At 40.4% G+C, this 27,067-nt stretch overlaps 2 protein-coding genes across 17 annotated transcripts in view; one reads left to right on the top strand and one right to left on the bottom strand.

Annotated features, from left to right (window-relative positions):
• The window catches only part of ppfia2 (PTPRF interacting protein alpha 2), a 160,070-nt gene extending 136,457 nt beyond the window's left edge, over positions 1–23,613 (top strand). For 4 of the 15 annotated variants that reach the window (XR_006376724.1, XR_006376728.1, XR_006376730.1 and 1 more), the window contains 18 exons: positions 525–742; positions 1,966–2,206; positions 3,873–3,902; positions 4,088–4,218; positions 4,919–5,100; positions 5,632–5,722; positions 7,027–7,029; positions 9,138–9,219; positions 10,054–10,254; positions 13,704–13,766; positions 15,012–15,044; positions 15,183–15,358; positions 15,617–15,714; positions 15,812–15,987; positions 16,589–16,657; positions 17,484–17,637; positions 17,904–19,633; positions 22,312–23,613. Coding sequence is in view for 6 of the 15 variants with exons in the window: in XM_044185358.1 (XP_044041293.1) it covers positions 525–742; positions 1,966–2,206; positions 3,873–3,902; positions 4,088–4,218; positions 4,919–5,100; positions 5,632–5,722; positions 7,027–7,029; positions 9,138–9,219; positions 10,054–10,254; positions 13,704–13,766; positions 15,012–15,044; positions 15,183–15,358; positions 15,617–15,714; positions 15,812–15,987; positions 16,589–16,657; positions 17,484–17,637; positions 17,904–17,960; positions 19,542–19,600 (2,064 nt within the window). In the remaining 9 variants the exon portion in view is untranslated. Of the gene's footprint in view, positions 1–524; positions 743–1,965; positions 2,207–3,872; positions 3,903–4,087; positions 4,219–4,918; positions 5,101–5,631; positions 5,723–7,026; positions 7,030–9,137; positions 9,220–10,053; positions 10,255–13,605; positions 13,767–15,011; positions 15,133–15,182; positions 15,359–15,616; positions 15,715–15,811; positions 15,988–16,588; positions 16,658–17,483; positions 17,638–17,903; positions 19,634–22,311 lie in introns of those variants that run through there. The other 11 variants (XM_044185358.1, XM_044185362.1, XR_006376726.1 and 8 more) reach the window with 9 other exon arrangements.
• acss3 (acyl-CoA synthetase short chain family member 3) overlaps positions 22,632–27,067 on the bottom strand; it is a 41,145-nt gene continuing 36,709 nt past the window's right edge. For both annotated transcript variants that reach the window (XM_044185365.1, XM_044185366.1), the window contains 6 exons: positions 26,867–26,930; positions 25,456–25,537; positions 24,951–25,073; positions 24,758–24,857; positions 24,376–24,551; positions 22,632–23,920 (listed from right to left, as the gene is read on the bottom strand). In XM_044185365.1, the coding sequence (XP_044041300.1) occupies positions 23,837–23,920; positions 24,376–24,551; positions 24,758–24,857; positions 24,951–25,073; positions 25,456–25,537; positions 26,867–26,930 (629 nt within the window). In that variant the 3' untranslated portion in view covers positions 22,632–23,836. The remainder of the gene's footprint in view (positions 23,921–24,375; positions 24,552–24,757; positions 24,858–24,950; positions 25,074–25,455; positions 25,538–26,866; positions 26,931–27,067) is intronic.

Here is a 27,067-nt window from a genome sequence, read left to right as displayed (position 1 = left end):
GGCACAGTCCTTGCCACAATGCATCAGAGCTAGCATAGCTTTTATACATTGTTAGAAGGAGAAATTATCACCAGGACAGTATAGATGGGAAGAGTCCATTCTTGCCTCTCCTAGGATAGGAGCATTTTAAATATTAGCATACTGTACAGCAAATATATGGTTCCAAGGGTAAATGGTGTCCCTCTTAAATTAAATTTAAAGTTTAAAGGAGACAACAAACTCACCATGTCACATGCTTGCATGCTTGTTGAGATGAATAACAATAAATAAAAATGTACATATAGAAGATAGCCCCGGTCCTACAAATATTGTGAGAAAAGTAATAGTTTAAGGCATTTTAGTGACAAAGTGCTGCTCCTCATAAGATTACATGACAGAAAATGTTACTTTTGATTATCTAAAGAAAAGGTTTTCAATTTCCTGAGGATGCCTCTAATTCCCCTAATGATTTTAAATGTATTAAATTAGAACTTATAATATATGGTCTGGTATTCATAGTCTGTCCTTATCTTATCTGTGCGCAGGCTAAATCGCTGGGGGAACATGAATGGCGCTCGCAGCAGCTAGGGGTTCTGGGAGGCCACCACTTTGAGAGCGACACGGAGATGTCGGACATCGATGACGACGACAGGGAAACATTGTTTAGCTCCATGGACCTGCTCTCACCCAGCGGCCACTCTGATGCACAAACTCTGGCCATGATGCTGCAGGAGCAGCTGGATGCAATCAACAAGGAGATTCGGTACCTGGCACACACTGCAGTATTAAATTAATATAAAAGGCCAGATTCCCAGACATATTGATTTGCTTCCTTTTACTTATTGCGTTCCTAATCCATTTTACTTGAAATCCAGTTAGCACTCTATATTTTTAAGATCATGACCCGGAAGGCTAAGCCTTTTGGGATTCCTTTTTGCAGATTACTTAAAATGTCTGACTTTGCGGTGATATCCTGTTGTTGGAATAAGCCCTGTTTTCAATGGTCAACTCCATTGTCTCCATGTCTCCATTGCTTCTTAGGAATATTTCTTAACTTTGCCCTATTTCTACTCCCATTCTTGGCTTTTTAAGTGATATTCCATCCAAAATATATATTTTTTAGTATTAAACAACACACACATTGAGAACATTGGTCGGCTTGCATTCATGTGAGTAACTACAGAGGCAGGAAGCTTTTCAAACCATACCTGCAGCACAATCCACCCTTGTTATCAGCATGTTCTAGACACTAATATTTCCCCCCAAATATGCTAAAATATGGCTTAATACACTGATTCTGACTGAAATGTCCTGCAAGATTCTGTCAAGCTCATGCTGTAGATCACGCTTCCTGTCTGTGAACCAACCACTTTTCATGTACGTACTCAATGTCTCGGGAAATGTGATCTGCCTCTTGCTTGTTAATGCTGTAATTATCTTGTGCTGATAAGTATTAATAACCCCAGGCGCAACTTTAGTTAGTTCTTTATTTCAAGGGCTCTTAATGTGCCTTTTGCATCCCCATCAATAGGCACAGTGCCGTATTTCTTTCAGGAATCATTCAAATCTGATGGCAGATAATGATCATGAATCCAAGGAGTCGAGGTCTCAGCTAATTACAAAGTTAGACCCTGGGTATGTAAAAACTAATGACCCGCTGACGTTTAGCCTTTTTATCTCCTCAATATGGCCTTTAATTAGTTTGCCTTATACTGTAGGTATTTAATGGAATTGTTAGGCAAATCTCCAGAAATCCACTTCCAAAGACCTTTATAGATAAGGCTACAGTCTGTAACAGTGATACGGATATCATTCTTGCCTAGAAATAAAAAATGGAGTCCATTTTATTTAAGTCAATTGGGAAATTATCGTAATTGGATGTTACTGTATATAAGCTCTATACTGCAAAATCTTCATGACCATATGAGATGAAGACATACCTACTGCTGACTTTTCCTCTCATGTCCTCCTTTCTCCTCTTCCAAGGCTGATCCAGGAGGAGAAGGAGTCGACAGAGCTGCGGGCGGAGGAGATTGAAAACCGGGTGGCCAGTGTCAGCCTCGAGGGCCTCAACCTGGCTCGAATGCACCACCACGGAGCCTCCATCACCGCCTCAGCTACCGCCTCCTCCTTGGCCTCCTCCTCCCCACCCAGCGGACACTCCACCCCCAAACTTGATCCTCGAAGCCCCGCCCGCGACATGGAGCGCATGGGGGTCATGACACTGGTAAATTGCTTTACTACATGTAGTTTTCTGTTCTAATCATACCACCAAGCCCAGTGTAGTAACGACATGTACTATCCATTCTCAAAATCAGGTCAATTGTGTAACAGTTGCTGCTTTTTCAGTTAGAAATTTTGATTTGACCCTCAATTTTCTCCATTAGTCAGTACATTTAATTAAAAAAAAAAAAAAGAACATAGTATGTTCACAACATTTTTGATTATTAAACTATGCTCTGTGCTCTTTGGAGATTTTAACCCTTTCTTAAACACTTAAGGCACTCACACAATTAACAAAACAACCGGTTTCAACCTTGGTAGGTCTTCATCAGGATTCTTACCTGAGCCTGACCTTTTTTTATGCATTCATTCGTTGGTATAGCAGTTTAAAATCTTTAACGGCAGAACACAAAACATCTCATGCAAGATAAAATTGGTCAAATCAGTGCTATTAGCCGATTTTTTAAATTTCTTTTCCATTATATATTGTGATCTTTACAACCATGTCCAGCGGTATGATTGTTTTTGTAATGCTAGAACACAGTATCAAGATGTATTATGTCACCAGGTTCAATCTCATACAGAGAGATGTGGTGTCTTAGATATCACACTGATGAAAAGACTGACGACCATTACATTACAAGAGCAACAGCTAATGCAAAAAATGTCTGGCTGTCTCTGATTTTAGTCTGTAGTGATTTACAGCCAGAAATGTCTTTTTAAGGCCATAAGGGATTTACAGTCCTTGCATCACACAGCAGCATTTGATTAGAGCGAGTATATGCTAAGTCTTGAGTGTGTACTTTTAGGGATTTAAAATGTATTTTTAGCGATTGTACCACATTTGTAAGTACATAGAGATGTAGATAAGTGGAGAGAGGTATTGTGTGTGTGTGTGTATATAAAATATTTCTCACTGCCTTTTGCAAAGGGTACCATATGTCCATAGCAGCTTATGCATCGAGTCGACGGTTGTTTTAATCAGTGGTAAACATAATGTTGTATAAAGAAATAAGGAAGCAAAAGAAATAAAGGTTAGGCAGCTGTTCTGCCAGAGGTTTTTATTTTTATTTTTTTACAGTATCTCTGCATGTTAAGCTGTATAGCTAGAGAAGACGTGAATTTTTGAAGGCTTGCTGCATTAAAATAGCGTGCAGAGAAAGTCGTGACAGAAACTGTCTTGCTCTGTCAGCTGTCATCATGCAACCCAGGTGTCAAAGGGATCCCTTACAGTTTTTCCCAGAATAGACAATAGTATGTTTTACAGCTCAGTTCCTCTCTGACTCTCTCCACATTGACCTGAGGCCGAAACACTCCAGATGTGCCCTTTTTTTTTTTTTTACATTAAAAAAATACCTCTAAAAATATTCATATGTGCCCCCATAATCCACCAGAACAAGAGAAGGTTGTAATGTGTAAATGCGTCCTTTTATCCAGAGGCTTTTAAAGGAATAAGGCTTTGGTGAAAAGACATGTTTACAAATCCTTTTTTGTCCCTCTGTATTGATCTGTGAATTGATGTTCTGGTATTGGGCAAAGGCTCATGAGCATCTAATGGTGTATGATATTTATATGAATGAGCCAATAGTTTTTCATTTATTACCAACATTATTTTTGTCGATGCTTCAACACCTGGATATTGACGATTGTATTTTTCTTTTTTCCAACAGCCCAGTGATCTGAGGAAACACAGAAGAAAGGTACACACAGCGTGGCTTTTATCAAGAGATTTTGAATGTGATATTATTATTATTATTAAACCACAAGATCCCCTGAATTCACCGTTTAATAACACGGTTGCTATAATGACACCCTGGATAAATAGGTGTTTTATTAGTATCCAAGTGGCACATCTAATGTCCCGTTCTTTGCCCTCGTCCCTCAGATAGCAGCGGTGGACGAGGATGGCCGCGAGGACAAGGCCACCATCAAATGTGAGACATCGCCCCCTCCAACGCCGCGCACTGTCCGAATGACACACACACTGCCAGCCTCTTCGCACAATGACGCACGAGGGTAGGTGTCAGCTGTACAAACATTTCGTAAAGACAGAAGTAATCTCGTTGGTGGAGTAATGGGGGAGTTTTTTGTTTGATTGCCTTTCTATCTTGGATGCAAATTCTATTCTTTCTTGTAAAATGTTAGTTTGATGTACTGCTTTTCAGATGGTGTAGTCGTCTTAGCTCTGCCTGTGTTTTGCTTTGGATGAAAATGAGATGGTTTGCTGCCCACTTAGAAGCTTCCAGTTCAGCTCCAATTTTTGAATTTTATGAATTATTTTTTAGCACTAGAGATAATCTTGGTGCTTTTTCAAACTTGAAGCACGGGCAGTAGCAACAGTATTAGATGTTTCCTCAGTAATTGGCATGAATAAATAAGCTAAAAAAGTGAAGTTGGGGAAAGCAGCTTCCAGGATACTGCAGAGAAAAAAAGTCTTTCTTGGACTTGGAAAAACAAAAACAGCAAAGAAAGGTTAGTGAGATGACAATTCTTGAAAAGGTATGAAATATACATTGAGGTGTGTATAGGTGAGCCCACTACTAAAAACTGTCTATTATATCACCATATTTATTAAAAATACATTTACTTTCTTCACAAGGTGTTATTAATGACAGCAATTTGGCCTTTTTGAGAAATTACCTCATGAAATTAAAACATACCTGAAACGTTTCACAACTCTTTTGCTCATGTCTTCTGTGCGTGTTTGTGTCCTCAGGATCGTGGCCTCTCTGGAGGCTGAGGCCAGCGCGCTGAGTAGTGTAGCCAGCAGCCAAGACTCCCTCCACAAGCAGCCGAAGAAGAAGGGCATCAAATCCTCCATCGGACGGCTTTTTGGCAAGAAGGAGAAAGGCAGACTGGCACATCTGGCACACAGACACGTCATGGTAGATCCACAAGGTGGGCACTCGAATACTGATTGCAAAATGCTGATATTTCAGCCAGTATCTAATGTAGGTAGTTTCACCCAAAAACTGTGTAGATTTACTTAGATTATTCTTTTAGTGTCCTGTTGTATTAACTCAAACTCTACTGAAACTCAGGACGGTAATACTGCTACTAATACTAGTAGTAATAACATGTAAGACCATGTTTATGCATACTTGGATGGAAACCAGATGCTCCTACACTCAGCTGAAAAAACTCATAATGTATCAGAATCAGAGAAACTTCATGCATCATATCAGTTGTGAACAACACTGACTGAACTATATAAAACACAAAAAGATTGTAAAGGCCTGGTATACCAGCAAAGCAGGACAGCAATTTGAGCAATTTAACAAATTGCCGTTATTGTAAAATAAAAATTGAAGTGTTTGATTTAATATTGTGGAATTATTGTACTGTTGTATTTACTGTTGTATTTTGTATCATACAGTATCAATTTCAGATTGTTTTCACTGATTTCCTGTGTTACTATGCCCTTTTCAGCGACCATGATGGACCCAGACATGGCAGGCCAGGATATGGGGATGGGCAAGCTGGGAACTCAGGCTGAGAAGGACCGCAGGTTGAAAAAGAAGTAAGCTTTGTCTAAAGAACCTTTCTAGTCACCACAACAGAAATTTCCCCTGACATCCAAATAGTCTAACAGCCAACAGTGTCCATTTAATATATCTGCTAGTGCAAATGGCCAAAAGTTTAAGTTCATATTTAGGAGAAGCATTGTGTCTGGAAGTGATCTAGCTGTATGTTTTTTAGACCTTTCACCGCTACATTCACGCTAGTTCAATCTGACCTTTGACACACAGACTATAACCTCCACCTCCTGTTTTTACCTTTAGCTTTCTGCCTCTATGAAAACACAGCTGTATTGTATGTAATACCATAACCTACATTGAGAACAGGATCGATAAAAATCAGAATCTGTATTCAGGCGCAGAGTCAGTCAGACTATTGATCCAGGCTGAAAAGCCAATTAATCTCACAAAGCTACTTTGTCAATTTGGAAGCTATAGATGGCTTTCCTAACACACCACCCATAGCTTACACTCACAGTCAGATTGGGCGTGTTCTGCCCTACAGGAAAAAGGGAACCCCCCCCCCGCAAATCTTTCAGCAGGAGTGTTGCCGAATGTATGTGCGTGTGATTGTGTGTGCATTTGCCATGCCCCAGTGCCAAATGATGAAAGTCATTTGCTCGAAGTGCACATTGAGTTGTCATGACGAATAACTTTGCCTCCCATGTAGTCGGTCAATAGAGTATCGTTTGTTGTATGTTGACAAATGTGTTGTTTTTCTTCCACTGCACTGACTTCTTCATAGCAGTGTCCAGGATTAAGGCCACACCACCACGTTGCATCTTGGTGCCTCCTCCACACTGCATGCCATTGAGCTGCCTGCACTATTTCCATTTCAGCATCTTGATCGATCAATACCGCTGTGGTCTCATTGTTGATGTGTTTTTTTATTATTTATTTTCTTTCCTTCAAGAGGTAACGACAAGTATCTGAATGTAACTGAGCATTTGAATGTAAGGCCATGGAGGGGGGTCTTGCTGTGTTTGAGTGCATTTTTCATTTCCTCTGCTGCACGAGATGTGGTCAGGACTGCATTGTAGAAGATGACATTTTTTTGACTGGTCTACAGATGCTCCTGTAAACGAATGTCCTCCATTGTGAAATATGTATATGTGTGTGTGTGTGTGTGTGAGTGAGGGCACGTGTTTTTGTTTAGAGCCGTATCGTTAATTGCCTATTAACTCATTAACATTTTGTGTACTTTTGTCTCCCCGCCGCTCTCTTTCTCCCTCTTTCTTCTTTGCTCTCTGACTCTCTCCTCTCTTACCCTTCCTCTCCCTCTCATCATCCTCTGACTCTAACAAAGCGGGTAAGTTGTGAGGATGTATAACTGACCTCCTGGATATGACCATTGTCTCAGCCATATTGCCCTGTCTGCCATCTCTCCTGTCTGTCCGCCATCTGTCCTCTCCCGAAAGACCAGTGCCAAAGCTGACGTCTCTTATCTATCTATTTATCTCTCTATCCTTCATGGCTGTTAATGACACCATTGCATTCTTTCTTTCTTTTTTCATTTGCCATCTGAAGACGTTTCTTCCCCCCTTTTTACAGTTCAATGGCAGCTGCATCCATGGCTGGACAGAGATTGTGCCGCCGCTAAAACTGGGGCCCAATTTTTATACCCAGAATGTCTTCCTCTCCTTATATGTGTCTCTATCTATTTGTGTGAAATAACCAGCTGCAATATCTGGTTATGGGAATGTCAAATGTTCTTTTTGTTTGTATGATTTGTCATAACTGTTTCCTTACTTCCCTTTCCCCAGCTATGTTCAGTGGATGTATTTCTCCATGCATTAGACCTGACCTGAACATAAAACATGGGCTATCTCCCCATGTGCTGGATAGATAAGACAGTGAATGTACCTGGTTGTGTTTGGATGAACACATTTCCTCTGTCCCTGTAGGCTTTTGTATGCCATGTATGCTGTGTTTAAGTGCCCTTTCACTGTACTGAGGCCTTCAACGCTGAGAGTGCTACATGTATCATGTTTATTACTAAGCCCACTCTTTCCATTGGTCAAGTTCTTTGACAACATACTCAGGGAATGCATTGTTGATCCAGAGTTTTTGTTATGAAATGTGTTCACTAACTAGAATAAGAACTGCATTGTTTTTGGTGTGTAGGTGAGAGTACGAGTGTGTTGCTTAGTCCCCTGTTTGTCCGGCATTTTTAGGTTGTTTACAAGTTCTCCGTGTGTGTGGGAGGATTCAGCACAATACAAATATCTCTGTGCATGACAGGCCAAGAGCATGTGTTCGCTGCTCTTTGTCGATAAGGTGCAATTTAGTCAGCACCGGCTCTCTGTGCAGCGCTCAAAGTGAGGCAAAATGAGATACTGCTCAGCCCTCTTAGGTTACACTTCAACACCTGCTAAATAAAAAAATAATAATATGGAGCACAGCCCAGAAAATGTGAAGAAAAGTTACTTTGAAAAATACAATGCTGCATGATTCAAAAAAAGTATCAGTGAGAAAACAAAACTCTCTCAGCAGAATAAATTCTGAGTGGCTGAACTGAGATGAGTTGGGAAATTGTGCTTAGATTAGCAATGTAGTGTCCAACTCCACTGAGCAGGTACTGACCAGGTGTATCTGTGTATGAAATATGTTGTAATATGTATTATTAATATGTATTTGCACTCAGAGAGCACATACAGTACCTCTGCCAAGGTTATGCAATCCTCTAAATGTGTTATTTAAATGTTTACACATGTTCAATCTGCTTCTGGATCCACATCTGCATTAAAGTACAGTTTGAGACAGTCCATGATTAACTTAATACTGTTAAGGAATATTACGACTGTCGCTATCCACGCCAAAAAAATCACTTGCTCCTTTGCTAATGGCCTTAACTTCCACTTAATGTCGTCAAAATCTGTAAGTAGTTGAGATATCCTGCTAAAAAAACCTACAGGGTAAATACATTTGGGCACGCAGGGCTGGTCCTGCTTTCTACTAGCAGTAAATTTAAGATTAGAAATATTGTAGGTGTGTGACAGGGACAAATGTTAACGTCAGGATTAGGGATTTGGAAATGACTGTAGTAAGTGAATGCCCTCATAAGTTCAATAATACAAAGCCTGTGTGTATGAGTGTGTGTCTCTGCGAGTGTAGCTACAGTTGTGCGCTTGTCCGCTCCGCTCTCTGGCAGCACAGAGATGAATGATAAAACGCTGCCCTTTTCAACACTTTAGTGTACAGGCTGGACTGGGAGATAAAAATGTGTATGAGTGCTCTCCTGTAGATCCACACTGACACAACACTGTTACTGCAGGGGTTTGTGAAAAGCAGTGTGCAGGAGTGAGGATGTGAGCGTTTAAAAGGGTGTGGTGTTGCATCAGAGTGAGAAAAATGTGTGTTTATTATGATGTACAAGTGCATGTGTTCATACAAGGTCTCCTATGTCCCCGCCTTCAGACACGAGCTATTGGAGGAGGCCAGGAGAAAGGGTTTACCTTTCGCCCAATGGGACGGTCCCACCGTTGTAGCCTGGCTGGAGGTAATTAGTCACTGTCCTAAGAAGACTTTTTTTTCCCCCCCTAACAGGGAAAGCTTAGATCTATTATAAGTAATTTTGTTAAGCTATGACCCCAAAGCCAATAACCAGTATTAATATTTAGTAACAAAAGCATTGATCATAAACCAAAATAATGCTTTGACAATCTATGATGAATCATTGCAGTGAATCACTCACCCAGTTCCTTTGACTGATATTTTTGGACTAACTAAACACATTGAAATACACATTAGAAAAAGGTAAAATATAGAAACACTACTGCCCCCTAATGTTCAACAGATGACATACAGCCACTAGCCAATTAATGAGTAACATGACAACAATGTTCCAGTTATTGATAGTCTAATGGGATTATTGGGGCTGATACTTGCTGATAATAACTGGGCTGCTGATAAGACAGCATTTTGTGCTAACGTTACATTAGAATTGACAATTTTTTATTGCCCAGAGAAACCAAGCCTTCCATATTTCCTGACTGTTTCCTGACTATTCTTGGCAAGATGGAAAATCCGGTGAAACAGCATGTTGACAAAATTGGGGGCCAAAATTCAATGCTGAAACTCAGGATGATGACAAATGCAATAACTACTGTTTAAAAAAGTATTTATCCATATTTTGGTGGAATGAAATCAAATTGTTCCATGATACAGTAAATATAGAATTAAATAAACCAAATTATGTCTAAGGTATTTGAGATGAACAGATTTTTAGCAAAAAGCCAAGAATGAGCTGGTATATTGGTCCAGCTCTACTTTCAGTCTGGCCCAAGTCATCATCCCGTGCTCCTTTGTCTACTCTCCTCTCTGCGTGGTGAAGCTGTGGTTGGGAATGCCGGCCTGGTACGTGGCGGCGTGCCGTGCCAACGTGAAGAGTGGAGCCATTATGTCGGCCCTATCTGACACAGAGATCCAGAGGGAGATCGGTATCAGTAACCCTCTGCACCGGCTCAAACTTCGCCTGGCCATCCAGGAAATGGTCTCCCTCACCAGCCCCTCTGCCCCGCCCACCTCCAGAACCGTGAGTTGTATAGAAAATTGAGAACATGGACACAGACTGGAATTTAAGTTGTAGAAAGATTTGTTAGAGACAGAGCTGATCAGAAGGAAGAAGTAATCTCATAATTTTGGGGGGGTAGAAAAAAGAACTAGGATAACAATTCAGAACTTTTTTGGGAAATACTCTTACTTACTTTTTTGCTGAAAATTAGATGAGAAGATCGATACCTATAGCCTGGCCATGTCAGAAAGTAACAATCCACCTACCAGCACCTCAAAAACACACTAATTGTAAGTGTAAAAATGACAATTTGTGGTTTTACTGGTGGTTATTAATGTGTTAATTAGTGAGCTTTAGAGGTGCTGGTAAGCGGATTTTATATTCTGACAGATTGTATTCCAATCTTTAAGCTAAGCTAACAGACTGCTGGTTGCAGCTTCATATTGAACAGACAAATATGAGAGTGGCATCAATCTTCTCAACTTACTCTTGAAAGAAGCGACTAACCTAGATCAGTATTGGCTGGATCATTTTTTTTCAATTGAAAGCAAAAGAACTAACACCCCTATTACTCCTGACCTGTTTTACTTGACTTCATTCTACGGTTATTTAGCCAGAATTACTGGTTAAAAATAAATGACATAATTTCTGCCTCCAGAGCAGCTCTGACAAATGTTTGTATGACTAAATGTCCTCTGGGCTTACATGCATAACGCCTCCAGACATGGGTGACACGTGTGTTGGCGGGTGACAACAAGCAAACGATGAGCGCAAACAGCCGTGACGATCACACCCAGCACATTTGTCAGCAATATCTTTTTATATCTCATCAATTTTACATCCTACAGTCTTTGTGATAAGTGAATATTACAGTGGGAGTCAGTGACGGCCCGGTTTGTAAATCATTGCTCCGGTGTGTAATTTAGCTCTCCAGTTATTCCACACCACAGTCGCTTTCATAGCTCCCTGTTGTCATGGTAATTGTATACCGTCTCTAAGGACTCTGCTGTTCCTTAACGATAGTGACTGTTCACACTGTAGAGCAAGGACTACTATGCTTTATACTGACTGTACACATACACAAACAATGCAGACCATATATCATACAGACATGAAAAGTTGTGCACTATTATATAAACACAGCAGAGAATATTCATTAAAGTTTGCTTTTAGTCTGCACAATCTATGCATGCAGTAGTCATAACTCTAAAGCTCTTGCACTTTTTCTGTCTTCTCTTGTTGTAAAATAACACTAGCAGTTCTCTTTTATGCTCCCCCTGTTACACCTTTACCTCACCCTCTCATCTACCACTTAGCTCCATTTCCACACCTCATGAAACTTTCATTACAGAGCATGCAACTCCACGCGTCTGATCACAAACTCTCCCAACTGTGACGGGCCCTCCGTCTGTTGTTGCGCCTAAAACCCCCTACGCACTTTACAGAGGGGGTTAATTGACCTTGTAACATGCAGAAGGGGAAAACATGTGAGAGGGGAAATAACTGGCCATTTTACCTCTGCTATTACAACTGGATCCCCTCCAAACATACAGTAAATGAGTGATCCACTGTTAATAGTTGACTTAACATCTGTTAAAAAGGCACAGGACCCCTGTCTGCACCTTTTTGTATAGTTTTTCATAGTAGGGGGAGGTAGTCGCACCCAGCCATGCCATGAATGGCCTTGTTCAGTCAGCTGTGCTGGCATGGTGTGTATGGAAAGCCCAAAGTGCCATTAAATGCCTCTATTTCTCCACAATTTACATTAAAACACCATTTGTGTTTTTGCACAGCAAGGTAAAGCTGTTTACCTTGATGATGTGTTGGAGGTGTGCTATTCAATTGTCAATTCACTTTTATTTATATAGCGCCAATTCATAACAGAAGTTTTCTCATTGCCCTTTTCCTATAGAGCAGGTCTAGACCGTACTCTTTATAATATTATTTACAGAGACCCAACAGATCTCACCATGAGCAAGCATTTGGCCACAATGGCAAGAAAAAACTTCCTTTTAAGAGGCAGAATCCTTGGACAGAACCAGACTTAATGGTGGGTGGCCATCCGGGGCTACTAGTCACAAACCACAGTAAGAGCCTGTTGCCTGCAGCCCTTTTCAGCTCACTGTGGCTGTTTGTACTATTCCTCCCTGCAATTTTTAAAACTGAGCCGCTGACCAAATAGAGCAGAATATGTTCATATCTGGTTGAATAGACCTATTTTTATTGAAGAATAGCATCGCTAATGAAGCTCTGCTTGGTGACAAACACTAATTTCCTATGACTTCTTCACATAAAAAGTATTCAGTCAGCTCGCCAATGGAAAGCTTTTAATGTGAAGCAGCATCAGCAGTAACTGTAACACTGTTCCGATACGGATGAAAGCGATCAGTAAACAGTAAAATAAGGCTGATATCAGAAAGTACAAACCACAAAGCTTCAGGTAGAAGCTACAAAAGTACTGAGAGCTGAACACAGAGACTTTCTCTCCAGTCTCCAGCACATACACGAGTTTAGCAGCTGAGGACACAGTTAAGGGGAGGACATTGTCACGAGTTGGCCGTGGTCAGCCCTGCTATCCCCTTCTGTGAGGCAGTAGTGGAAACATATGTTGTCACTGCTTGGCACGGGGCTACTAAGCGGACCGACCTGGGCCCATGGAAAAACCCTATTAGACTGTTCTTATCAGGATCGTTACAGCTTGACCTGCTGCTGTGACTGCAGAACAATCACTGCTGCTACAATGACACACCAATGCATCAAAACGAACAACAATTCTGGTGGAATAAAGGGTTGGTTCAGATAAATCACAAAAAAAACATTTTTCAGTTACCTCTAGTGTGTTGTAGCCATGCAGATAAGTGTTGGAGTTATGTGACTGTGCTTTGATTTCTGCCTCCACTCCAATAAAATAGGGTCCACTGTCTATTTTCTGACATTTTGTAGATAAAATGAACGTTTGATTAATCAAGAAAATCAACAGATTAATCAATAATGAAGAGAATTATTAGTTGCAGCTGTAAATGGATATCTCATAAACTAAGCAGATAAAACCAAAATGTTGTCCATGACTAGATGGCACCAGAGGTCTCTTCTGTGATTTGAGTGAACCGACCTTTTACGAGATTATAGATGGAGAGGGATGAGTAATGTGGGGTTTTTGTGTCTGTTGGTGTTAATGGCACTAATTTATTTGGTCTTCCTTGTTGTGCATGGCAACTGTCTGTTATTTGTCGTGTACTGTATGACGAAACTGGGATGTTCTTGTGTTGTACTGTGTTGTGTTTTTGTCCTCTGCATATGCCCTTTAACCCCTGGTGGGTTTGGGGCCAGTTCATGATCTGACTGTGATGCTATAACACTATTGGCTTACAGTGGTGCTGCTCTTCTTCTTTAACACTGCTTGCCCCTCCTACCGGACCTCTACTACCAACCCTGCTGCTGCTCTGTCTCTTGGGCTCTGCCCCTTGTAGCCGTCAGGCAATGTATGGGTGACCCATGAGGAGATGGAGACCCTGGCAGCCCCTTCCAAAACGGTCAGTCCCCTTGTGTCCTTTACCGTCACCCTTTTCTCTCTGTCAGTCATGTGTCTGCGTGTGAGAGTGGATATCGAAGGGATTGAATGAAGAGAGACCTGGGTGGTGACTGATGGAGAAGGCATGCAACCCCTTTCCTGGTTTGTGAACCTTATCAACAATAATTTCAAGTTGGAGGAGCCTCTGTCAATTATGCTGTTCTTTAATGATATACATGCTATGTATGTTGAGCCTGAAGCCTTTTGTTGCTGATGATGGCTCAGTGAAGTCAGTTTTTGCTGTAGTTTGATTCACTTCAGACTGTGTTATTCCTGTGGTACTGTGACTCAAACACAACACACCATATCTCTAAAAGTAATTTTCTTCCATTTCACTTCTTCGGGTTCGCACATCAGTGGGTATGCCTGATGAAGCTGGATGTGAAATGCAGCATTTGTATCCAAAAGAACTCTCTTATCTCATGCAGAAATAAAGACAAACTTCTAGAGATCTGATGTGCAGTGAGATTTGAACTTCTACATCATTGTCAGACTGTTTCAAGCTGTGGGCGAGTATTTGTGGCTATGTGGTGGGCATGTTTTTCATTATGTGTCATGGCATGAAGGTAACAAATTGTGATCATCACATTTTAATTAGTTATAAATAACTGGATTGTAACTCCATCAGTACCTTAACCCCATAGCAATACAAAATCAAGTCAATTTTACAGGACTCCGTTAAAAAATTACAGCTCTGAGAGCTTCAGGAACTACAAAGCTAAAAGCCAATCTTATACCATTTTTCGGGACAGCATTTTAGCCCAGTGGTAACCTATTTCCAAACTAAATGAAGTCCCCCTGGAGACCAATTCACATGCCATTTAGATTTGAGCTTTCTTTCCTTTTAACTTGCTCAGCAGTAACTTCCACAAGCCTTTTACCATATCTTGAAAGCTGCTTGCGGTTAGTTCAAGGTTTGTGAAAATGTAGCAGAGTTTAGGAAAAAAACTTTTTCTCTTTGCTTTCTCTTAGACGTAGAAGCACTAGAACCAAACTCAACTTTGACACTTTGATTGAGAGTATCAAATAAAACAGACAATTTTAAGCAGTGCCTGTTTATTTATATACATGCACTGGAATATTACATTTAACTATTTCCCTTGTTCATTCAGCATGCACTTTATCAGTTGGGTTTAGCAGCTGCAGGATTTGCTATAGAACAATCAGATTTTATTTTACGCCTTTCTTTTCCTTGTGTTTCAATCAGAAGTCACAGTCTGAAGAGGGGAGCTGGGCACAGGTAAGGGGAAACTCTGCTGTTTGTTGCATTTGTCCATTAAAGGTTGTTTACAGATCTTTACAGCCAAGAGCGGTTTCTTTTGTGAGGTTCTGAATGAACAGAATGGTAGAGTGTGCCGACTTGTGTTTTTTACATCAGACTCTAGCTTATGGCGACATGAACCATGAGTGGATAGGGAATGAGTGGCTGCCCAGTCTAGGACTACCTCAGTACCGCAGCTACTTCATGGAGTGCCTGGTGGATGCACGCATGCTGGACCACCTCACCAAGAAGGACCTGAGGGTGCACCTCAAAATGGTGGACAGCTTCCACAGGTACTGGACTCACCTCACCTGCCTCATGGTGACTGTCAGCAGAGAGAATCAATCCTAGAGTTAAATTACTTCCTGTAAACTAATTATTTTACATTTTTGATAGATGATGGTAATTAGAATTTAGACCGGCAACTTAAATATTTCATGATCAGTTTCAGTAACTCTTATGAATTTTTTAGGCAGCTTTTTTTTTTTTAAGCAAACGGATGATGGATTTTCCCATCACATGACATTGTATGTGTGATTTTCTGACACCAGAACAAGTTTACAGTATGGAATCATGGGTCTGAAGAAGCTCAACTATGACAGGAAAGAGCTGGAGAGACGCAGGGAGCACAGCCAGCATGAAATGAGAGGCAAGTGTACCCAAAATAAAAAACAATCGACATCATAACAAACCAAAACAAGATGCTACGAATGATTAAAGAGATTTCTGTACTTCTGTGTCTGCAGACGTACTGGTGTGGAGTAATGAGCGGGTCATCCGCTGGGTGCAGAGCATAGGCCTGAGGGACTACGCCAACATCCTGCTGGAGAGCGGTGTTCATGGAGCACTGGTCGCCTTGGATGACAACTTCGACTATAGCAGTCTGGCACTGCTCCTCCAGATCCCCAACCAAAACACTCAGGTACTCCAGCTGCACCAACACTTGCCTTTATCAGATGGTTAAAACGGTGATAATTACATTTTCCTTTGCAACTCAGACATGCAAACAGGAAGAAAAGTGTATTTAATTTGAACTAAGGTTAGACCCATGTAAAGGTGTTTAGCCAAAAATCAGATTTCCTACAGCAATGTCTGGTCTAAATCTCACTTCGTAGCTTTTCCACACTGGATATGGAAACACCTCATTGTGAGAGAAACATTTTGAATGTTTTAAATGTTTTATTTATTGTTGTTTGGGTTTTTTTTTTTTTTGGAATTGTCAAGCCAAATTTAAAGGTGCTGAATATGGGCAGAAATATCACCAGCTTCAGTCCAAAAGTAGAGGTATGTTGGTATCAGCCTTCAAAAAGCTGGTCGCACCTAAATCAGAACATGCAGATCTGCCAACTGTCACTCTGGCTGGTTGCCCTGTGAATTTTCACTGCTTATCTCATCTATAATCAGGTAAAATGGATATGCAGTGCGAATGATGTAATGTGTCAGCTGCCTCTGTTACCATTCTGCTAAAAATAGCTGGCCTTGTGCAAATCAGAATGTAGTGGGTTTTTTTTTTGTCACCTCAGGCACGTCAGATTCTGGAGCGAGAGTACAATAATCTGCTGGCGCTGGGCACTGACAGGAGACTGGATGAGGTGAGCTCAACTATTACCCACACAACTGACATCTGACGTTTGTCACAACATTTTACCTCACAGCAGTATGAGGTCAGTCATTAAGGAGCACTTGCAACAATTACCAACCAATTAATATTCGAGATGGTTAAACATTTATTAGCATGCACTGTCAAGTCGAAGATAATGCTCAAAGATGTTTAATTACAGTTTCTGTAAATCAGACCACTTAAATGAAGCTGCCCCATCTTTAATGTACTAAAATCAAACTATGTATTTAAATGTCTCAGACTGAGAGAAGTCTGAGTATGTGATTATTATTCATGATTAGGGCCAGCACATCTTTTCTACATGTCCGGCCAGTATAATAGTTATAAATTATTTTTGTCCAGTTTTAATTAATTTAATTATTCAGAAGAACTTTGCTTCTACTTCACTGTACAGTGACCCAGATTTCCCAATATCCCAAAACTTGCCACATACATTTTGGACAATGGACAATATACATCTTATGACAGTTACTGTCAACAATACAAGTCTGCACACTCAAAACCTAAGATAAGTGACTTTTTGAGTGCAGTGATCCTTCTTAGATGTCACTTTTTGCTTTTCCTTCCAACGAATCAGGCCTTTAGATAAGTGGTTTCATTTAAGAAGTTTTGGAAGAGAAGACCATTTGTCATCTTACCCATGAAGTAACAACATATGAACACTGACGAATTTGGTTTCTTTAACGCCAATTGGCCAGCGCCAATTTGTATTCCTACAAGCTATTTTTATTGACCGTACATTTAAGTTTTTTACCTTGTGTGTCTATAAACGTGAATGATATTTATCTGTCCATCAGTGTGACGATAAAGACTTCCGAGGTCCATCATGGAGGAGGCAGTTTCCGCCCCGAGACGTTCACGGTATAAGTATGATGCCCGGATCAGCAGAGACGCTCCCTGCTGGATTCCGTCTCACCACGTCTGGTCACTCTCGAAGACTGCCTCCTGAGGGTAAGTGCCTGTCTCTGCACCTTATCACACAGATGTGATACCTCTATTCACCCACTGGCAGATTATTTCAGTAAGGCTTGGCGTTACTTCATAGTACATGACATTTTCTGAAAAGTGCAGTTCAAAGGCAGTTACAAATCAAAGGTTAAATCCACCTATTGAACTGGTAGATCCAAGCACCACACCTGAGCGCAGGAATTGCTGCTCCTTGCTGTGTTGTGACCATGTCTCTTGTTCTTTCTGACTCTGTGACGGCTGCTCTGCAGTCCTCTATGAGGCGCTGGATGACAGTCCTGACGACTTGTATTTGGATTGGTTTCAAGGTCAGCTATGCCACTCCGAAGGTCCTGGGCTTGTTGGCCCTCCGTGTATAATTATTCTACATATACTCCCTCCTCTTCACATGGTCTCTGCCAACCACTGTCCTGCTGTATCTCTCCTTTTCTTTGTGGTCTCTCTCTCTCCTTCTCTGCTACTCTTGAATCTCTCCGATATCCAACTCCAAGGGTGTTGTTTTGCAGAGTTGCAAAATAGTTGTGTTTGAGCGGTGCTATGTAAGTTGGCCTGACTCAGGAGGTTTACATAGGTACAGCTGAACAGTACATCTTGGATGTCTCAAAAACTCAAACTGACAGTTTGTCATTCCTTATCCTTCTGCTGTTAAAAGAGGACACTGGCTGAAATAGGCTTTCATTAAAGGATAATTCCAGGTTATTACTACTTGGTTCTTGTTTTTGTAGTTTTGGCCCTCATTTCAATTTTTTCTGATAACATGTACTCAAAGTAATTGCTGAGATCTGGAAACATGACTGTAACCAAGTCTGATATGTACTAAACAATTTAGCCAGATTATCTAAAGCACTTAATTTAGAGATAAAACTGAAAGTGAGCACATCCAAAAGGTCAGTCGTAGTGCCGAAGTCACTCTGTAAACTCAGTTTGGATACAAATGTTGTTTGCCTTTGTTTTCTCTTCCCTTCTAGTTTGGGTAACTGGGGGATTTGTTTAAAACTGGTATGACTGTCTGACTGTTTGTTTAGTATTCCCAGATCTCAGCAATTAACTTGGTTAAGTTCAAAGATATTAGTACCAATTGGAACGATGGCCAGAACTCCTAAAATAAGACCCAAGCTGACAAAATGATATCAACTCAAGGTCCACTAACTCACTTGTTCTGGAGCTTTCCACTGTATAGATTTAGTTTGCTCAGCTTGTCTTGGAACTGTACATGTTCAAACTTTCATGATTATGAGCAACGGACCTTGTTTTCACTGTCAAGCTCAACTAAATGTGATCAGAATCATGAAAAGTTCTGTGACACCTGAGCAAACATCGCCATATAAATAAATCATCGGTCCTTAAATTTGAGATTGTTTAGTCAACTGCTGTTTCCAAGGTCAAGAACAAATGGTAAAACTCAAGATCAGAGTTGTAATGAACTGGAGATTATCCTTTTTAAAGAGATGCAGAGTGTATTGGCAACTGTGTCTTTACGAATTATGCTACCGGAGTTGTGATACATGACTGGAAATCATCCGACTGTACTGATTTTGGCCAATGCTCTCTTCTAACAAGGTGTTCCCAGTGACACTGAAACAGCCTTCCTGTGTTCCTCTGTCTCTATTCTCTGTACTCCCTGGTCTGTGATGTCCACAATACACTCAGATCTTGTTGCTGGTGTTATCCACTCAAAATTAAAACTTCCTTTGAGTGCGTGATACATGGCTTTCTCCTCTGAGGGTGACACTACAAGTAATCTCCGTTGTGTGAAACTCTTGTGGCACTTGTTTGGGGTGGTGACCAAGTGGAGGAATGTTTCCTTCTCACTCTGGATCCATCTGATAAAGAGGAGGCTTTAATATTTCGACTCAAAGATCTTTCTCTCTCGCTGTCTCCCCCTACAGTCGGACCCTCTGCAGTGCAGCGGCTGGACAGCTCCACGGTGAGAACCTACTCCTGCTGAGAGGTGGAAGAGAGGGACCTTAAACTGTACGCTGTATGTAACACAACACAGATTCTCGCTCTGTCAAATACACAGCTTTCTTCAGAAGTACTTACAGATATTGGATTAAAGAGAAGAGGGCCAATTGTTTCCCAAGATAAGCGTGTTTGTCTCATCGGCTTGGCGAGCCTCTGCAGTGTTTTTGCCAGGTAGCTGTGATAAGGTGATAGGAGACGGCGGGGCCAGCAGCGAGCCATGGTCTCATACTGATGTATCCCCTTTTAATGTCTGTCCAAAAATGATGAGTCAGTCATGGTACGAGCTTTAGACATCTGCTTCAAATAAATGAGTTAAGTAAAAGAGATTAGTTAAAGTTCATTTACATGATTAAGATAGTTCAAGGCTTCTAAAAATAGGCCTTGTGAGACTTCAGATTATAAAGTGAGCTTGTCCTAGTTTCATTTCCAACTGTCTTCTTTGTACTGCCAGGTGCAGTGAAAAAGTGTAATTTCTCGTAAGTATTTGCTTTGTTTTGATACACTGTCTCTCTGCATCTGTATTGTAGTGGCAACCGGATGTATTGCTTTGCATGAAAAGTCAGGTCAGCTGACAGTTGTGTACAAAATTACTTCCTTGTTCACTACTCCCTATGTAGCAGGCATAGTTTACTCTCTAGTGAGCAGTAAATTGAGATTTTGGACATTTATAAATCGTTAATTTGCGCCATCGCTGACAGGTATAAATTACGACTGTAGTTTTTGCATGTATTAAATGCATTGCTAGCAGAGAACAGTGAATATGCCATGGGCACTACTTTTTTCAGTCTATTGTGGGAATTTTTAGTGCACTATATATTAAATAGGGAGTGATTTCAGACACAGACTCTTATTTGTGATGTTAAAACAAGCTAAGGCACTGATCTTTCCTTACAACTCAAAATGTAGACTGCATTTACGCCCAAAGTCAAATGGCAAACCAGATCATCATCTCAATTGTTCAGAAATTCTTTAGATTTCAAATATCTGTCCAAAATTTTTTATCTAAAGAGCACTCTTTTCCAAAATGTCTTGAAAGGAAATAAAAAGGTTTCCAAACTACTTTAACTCTGGTCACAATCCTAAACATCTAAAATTAATCACAAAATAAAATAAGTTGATACAACGGAAACCGTAATAATTGGGAGGCGATTACCAGCTCTTACCAGTCTTATTCCTGTTCCATCTATGCCTATACGAATCTGAAAGAGAAGCTGCTTTGATATAAAATGTGTGTGTGACTTTGAGTGGTTTACCGCAAAATTATTTCAGTCAGTCCAGAGAACACACCTCGAAGTCAGCCTTCTCCAGACAAGTCAAGTGGCCAAAAATGTCAGACAATCATAAATTTACTTCAGCTTCAACAGCATAATCTAAATGTTTTGCAGTTTAACAAACATCAGAACATCAAATTTATCTACAATCAAATGTTCATGTCTCACAATATACTCACATAATGACACAGGTGTTACAGTAGGTAAGCTGCCATCAGTACATTTACCGGTTTAGGCATCTGGCTGCAGTCGGTACAACGGGGAAGAAAATGTTTTAGTCCTGGACCAGTATCATTACAATGTAATAAGTGCAGAGGTTAGAGGCACAGTTGACACATAATAAGAGCGGAGTGTTAGGAAAATAAAAATAGAGCAGAAAGGGTTTCAGTGGGGAAAAGTTTGAGAGTTGTGTTTCCAAAGAATTGGAGCACCCTGCAGGCAGTTTCTAATGCTTTCATCAGCTTATTTTTATAAGTACTCCCACACAGCAAAAAAGACAGAATACAGTGCAAAGGTCAGTGAGAGCAAAGGGTTGAATTCTGGTACAGTACATGTGCACAGGAAACAAAACATTGTATTTAACTATTTGCTGCTGACAGGCTTTATATTTTTCCACTGCTGCAGGATGTCACCACCATAAACGAGTAGTTTTGATGGTAGATGTCCTGTCACTTCTCATTCTCACTCCACTTGGTCTTTACTACAAAAACGGTTGAAATAAATTACTTTGATCAACAGAAAAATACCCTTTAAATATAATGTCCAAAAAACCACATTAAATCTCCTTAATTCAATGTCTAAGCATAAAAACTTCCAAGGGGTTGAAGACATGTTATAGGCATTGGTCAAAAACTTACAACTTGTCTGCAACAGCTGCACCTTCAGTCCTCCTTCAGGTGCGTTTTAGCAGCATTCACAGCAAAATAGCCAGTTACTGTAGTTCCACGGCTAAGTCAGAAGAAAACAAGACTTTGCAGACCGGTGTGGACAGCTGCACTGATTAACACCGAAGCAAATCTACTGTCAGGTTTTAATGTCGTAACAATACACACACCAATTACAAGGCAAAATATTGAATATTCACTAAGTATTTCTGAAAATGTGATCCATCTTGTTTAGAGAATGCTGAAAAGGAAGGTCAACAATTCACTAAAGAATTAAATTAGCATGATAATATTGTATTGCTGATCAATACAGCTGGTTGAACGATTACTTTGCTAATACTACTACTTCCAAAGTCACCTCCCAGCTATAAGCCATAATGAGCTGCAGCCAGTATGGCACTAAACTGATTCAGTCAGGATTCAAATTACATTCTTAGCATGTTATAATTCATTTATCATCTTTTCTTTAGAAACCTCAACAACTTTGAGGATTTCATACAGTACCTCATTTAAAAACTACTGATTCTGTGTCCGTTCAGGTTCAGTTCTGAATGGAGATTAACTAGGGGAGCTACTGAATGGGCCAACCTGCCGAGGAACAAACCATTCTGATGACACGCACTGCCAAGAGGCCCTGCTCTCCTCTCTGACCCACTTCCCGACCCTACTCCACGCCCCCATAATGTGGGCACCAGATGCCGGTGCTAAACTGTCCTGCAGGCTACCCCGTTGTCACCATTTCTACCTTTTACATGTACAGTAACTTGTCGAACCATAACATACTGTGTATTTCTTCTACAGGAGATATGTAGGTTATCTGTACATAAATGCCATTTTTTTATATATATATATATATATATATATATACACACACACCTATGTATAAAGATATTCAGAGTTTGTGCAAAAAAATGTCCCTGCCACCTCATTTAGTGGACCATAGATTAATATATGCTGCTCTTTAAACTGTCTCCATATTATCCCGCCCCTCTAGATCATTTTGTACATATGGTTTTATTTTTTCATTGTGCTGATGATGATGATGATGAACTTGTGCTGCACCACAGAGAGGGGAAGAGACTGGATGTTGTGTGAAAGCCTGCCCTCTAGTGGTGTACAAAAACCACTCTTCTGGCACCAACAAACTTCATTATCCTTTCTTATGGACTCGCTGTCATAATAGGAGTGTTTTAAGAGGACATGTTGACGCACTTGAACGACATGACAAGCACTTTGATACAACCGCATCAACTCAACGGACTATTCAGTAGCCAAGGACAAAACGAGACGCCATTGCTCTCCGAAGTTGTACAAAACTTCTCAGAACAAAAAAGCAGGACGTCATTCATAGAACCTGTTACTTGTTGTACTGTATGTTTTGTCAGGCGATACATTATTACAAAGGACAACTACACACACGCACACACACAGCCGAGCTGGCCTTCTACCCCACCCCTCAGACACTACGTTAACAGAACACAGGAAATAACTGAAAGACAGACTGCTTTAGCTCAGTGTGTGTAGAGTGTATATGACCATGTTGAAGTGAGGTGACTTTTAATGACAAAAACCTGTTGCTTGCTGTGACTTACATTGTGTAACTGTTAACTCCTTGTTTCTGTCAGTTTCCAGGGTAACCTGTTGTACAGCCCTGTTATCTGTCTTTTAGTTATTTCTGATGGACGACTCAAACAAGTCTTACGCTTTTAATTTGTTTTACATCTTCAATTTGCACGAACAATGAATCATTTTATTTTGTCTTTTTTTTTTTATTCTTGTACTTTGGTCAAAGTGGTGAGCAAGCAAATTTTCATTGTCAATAAAAAAAAACTGTCAGTAAATGAGTGGCCTTCATTCATAATTTAAATGTGCAGAGCTTGTAGTGAAGTATGGTTTCACATTATTATTCAGATTACAAAGAGGAGGTAAATACTGATGTCAATGTGTACTTACAGCTTGACTTAGAAGAATATTCATTAATTTTACTGTTCACATTTGCAGTGCACAGCTTGTATTGCCAAAATGTATCCAACCTCAGTTTTCAATGTCATCCAACAGATGAGTTCAGGCTCCACAAGGTCTCAGGGCTTTTTCTACCTGCCTCTCGATGTCTTTGAACACTTCTGGGTCCTCGATGGTTGGAGTGATCTGGAGGGGAAAATAGTTCCTTTGTAATTCATCAGGCAAAGTAACACAAAGCTCATTTAAAAACAAAAAACTGAATGTGGTAAAATATGCTAATAAATACCTAATTAAAGCAATAATTGAATGATTAGCGATGTCAGTTACGTTTACATGATGATTGTACTCTGTATGGTGCAAAGACATTTTTAAAATCTTTAAGGCTGTATCCATGGAAACCTTGTATTTACATCTGTAAACAGAACTATTATATTAAGAAGTAGTTTTCTGCTGATCAGGTGCTAAAGGTCTCAAGAGAGAAGTGGATGACAAAATGAGCCCTCAGTTCTATTTAATGAGTGCAGGGCCTGCTAATGCACTATCATCACTCAAGTTCTGAATTGCAAAATAAATCTTACCCCATGTGACAAAAAAAAAAAAAAAAATGTACGAACAATATTTCCCTAAGACTTGTGTCATACCTTGTAGGGCTTGCCGTTGACCAGGTTGGCTAAAGAGGAGCGAGGGATCTTGCCAGAGCGCGTCTTCGGCAATCCTCGGACAAAAAGCACTTTCCTAAACGCAGCCACTGGTCCAATGGTGTTTCTCACAAGCTTCACCATCTCATTTATGATCTCCTCTTCATTTTTCTGCACACCTGAGACACACAGCACATTTAATTTTTAATGCCACCTGGAATTAAATTTGGTTATGGTCTTAATTTTGTAGGCAACTTATCTTACTTCATGAAAGTAAATGAGGATGACACCACAGAAAAGTATGTGTGACAAAATACTGACACCCAAGGAGTGGAGTTCTACATTACTTCAGTTAGTGCTACACTATACATCTGTCATGCCTCACCATTTTTGAGTACACACAGGGCCAAGGGAACAACACCCTTCAGAGTGTCCTCTAGACCCACCACAGCACAGTCTCCCACTGCAGGGTGCTGCAGTACTGACTGCAAAACACAAACATATACATAACGTGATAATACCAGAGAAGAAGAGTTGGGAAAACCTTTGTGTCACCACCTCTGTAATCCTTCTCCTACCTCCTCCAATGCTCCAGCAGACAGCCTGTGGCCTGCCACGTTGATGACATCATCAGACCGGGACATGATATATATGAAACCCTCCTCATCCACAAAACCCGCATCCATGGTGTCATAGTAACCCTGATGGTGGAACAGAAAGGAATGATTACATTATGTTCTAGCATAAATAGCCTCTTTCACTCTAACCACAGAAAATCTTACTAAATTTGAATTTATGAGGTCTTCAGTATAAACATTTCATTAGAGGTTGTTTTTGGTTTTCTCAGAATTATTCAATTTCTTCATTCAAACCGCTCAATGGCACCAAAAATCAAAGTGGCTCTGTAATGAAAGATTTCAACACTAGAGGGCCATATTGTACCACATACTTATCACTTACCCAATGTCATAAAGGGAGAATTGAACAAAACTTCAAACACATACAATTGTTCCTATAGAAATTAAAGTTTTTCTCTGATTATTCCATGTTTAATAAACATGTGAAGAAGTTATGACATCTTACTGAGAATTTAGTGAAGTAGAGCTCCTTGAACAGATTGTGGTTCTGCCACAGTGACAATGCTGCACCAGGTGGTAAAGGTAGTCTGAAGAAAAGTGCAAAAAAAATAAGGTGAGTCTACAAGACTTTTGAAAAATTATATTAAGCATGACAGACACCTTCTATATGAAAATTACTATATAGTTGAATGTCTTTTAAGGTTTGAATCATTTTAAATTTAATCAGCATTAATGACAGTCTATCAGATTTTACCCAATAAAGCCATAACAATGTGTGAAGATGTGTGTCTAGACATACAGGCGGCTCTGCTAGACTTCACTTCACCTCACCTGACACACACACACACACGCACGCACGCACGCACGCACGCACGCACGCACGCACGCACAGGGCAGATAGGAGAGCTCGGTCTCCCAGTCTTTGTTTATCCAGAGACTACCAGTAATCCCCCTTCTTGATCAGTTACTTGACCAAGATGGTTCCATTTCCCAAGTTCGAACCCCTACATGCCTCTGCATAGATTAATTTCACTACAAGGACAATATTCAAACACACCCAAAATCTTATTTATGATGCTGATTTGCTGCTGAAAGGGGATGATAAAAGCATCCTTTCTGCTGTTTATGACTGCAGCAAAATCTACACATTCTCTTTCGTTATTGTTTGAGCCAAAAGAAAAACTTTGGCTACCTGCTTTTCATTTTAGGAGTCTGTCACACTGGTGAGCGCTTCCTATGCACAAAAGCTACACTTGACACAATAAGATGTATAACAAAAGCAACATAATATCATTACAAAATGATATATATATTATTTTACTTGACATTATAACACACAGTGCTTAGAACCTCACTCTGTAAATATTGAACATGATTTTATGAAGCTGTGGATATAGCATTTGATCAAACAACAGGGCAGGCACAGATTTTCTGGCATCTAGAAGGAAGAACAGTAACACAGCTGTTCCCGTCTGTTTACAGCTCTACCTGTCGTCATCCCTGGATGCACTGGAGATCCCCTTTGTTGGCACTGAGTCAATACCAGCAGTTAAAAAGAACAAGGAAATGGAGTTGGCGAGTGATAAGAGATAGGTACCAGGCTGGAAGATAAGGCAGCACAAAGGGCTGCTGGAGCTTTTGATGAAGTCCACTTAGCACAGGCAGCTCTCTTACATAAACAGACATATGTGTTTCATTCTCCAACCCTGGCAACAGACAGGAGTGAGGTTCTTTGGAGTCAGATACAAGCTTCACAACAGTGAATTATTAAGATTAATGACTAAAAGATTGGAGTCTAAATTTGATTTAAGTGTGCAAAATGCTTTTATGTCACACATGCACGTGCGAGTGACAGAAGAAAAGTAAAGCAATGACTGAGCTGTTCACATGGCTGTGAACATAACCACTCAGCTTACCTCACCACAATATTTCCCAGGGTTCTTGGCTTCACCTCCTGCATGTCATCATCGATCACTGTGACTAGTGGAAAGGGAAGAGCACGCAATTCATATTCAGAGGCGGTGTATCACCCACGGGCAAACTGGAGAGCAAAAATATTAAATACCCTGCAGGGAATTACAAGCAGTTGCTAAGTTTTATCCATTTCTGTTTTGGTT

Source organism: Siniperca chuatsi, linkage group LG23 (assembly GCF_020085105.1).
Source record: "Siniperca chuatsi isolate FFG_IHB_CAS linkage group LG23, ASM2008510v1, whole genome shotgun sequence".
Classification (NCBI taxonomy): Eukaryota; Metazoa; Chordata; class Actinopteri; order Centrarchiformes; family Sinipercidae; genus Siniperca; species Siniperca chuatsi.
This window is presented reverse-complemented; position numbering and strand designations above follow the sequence as displayed.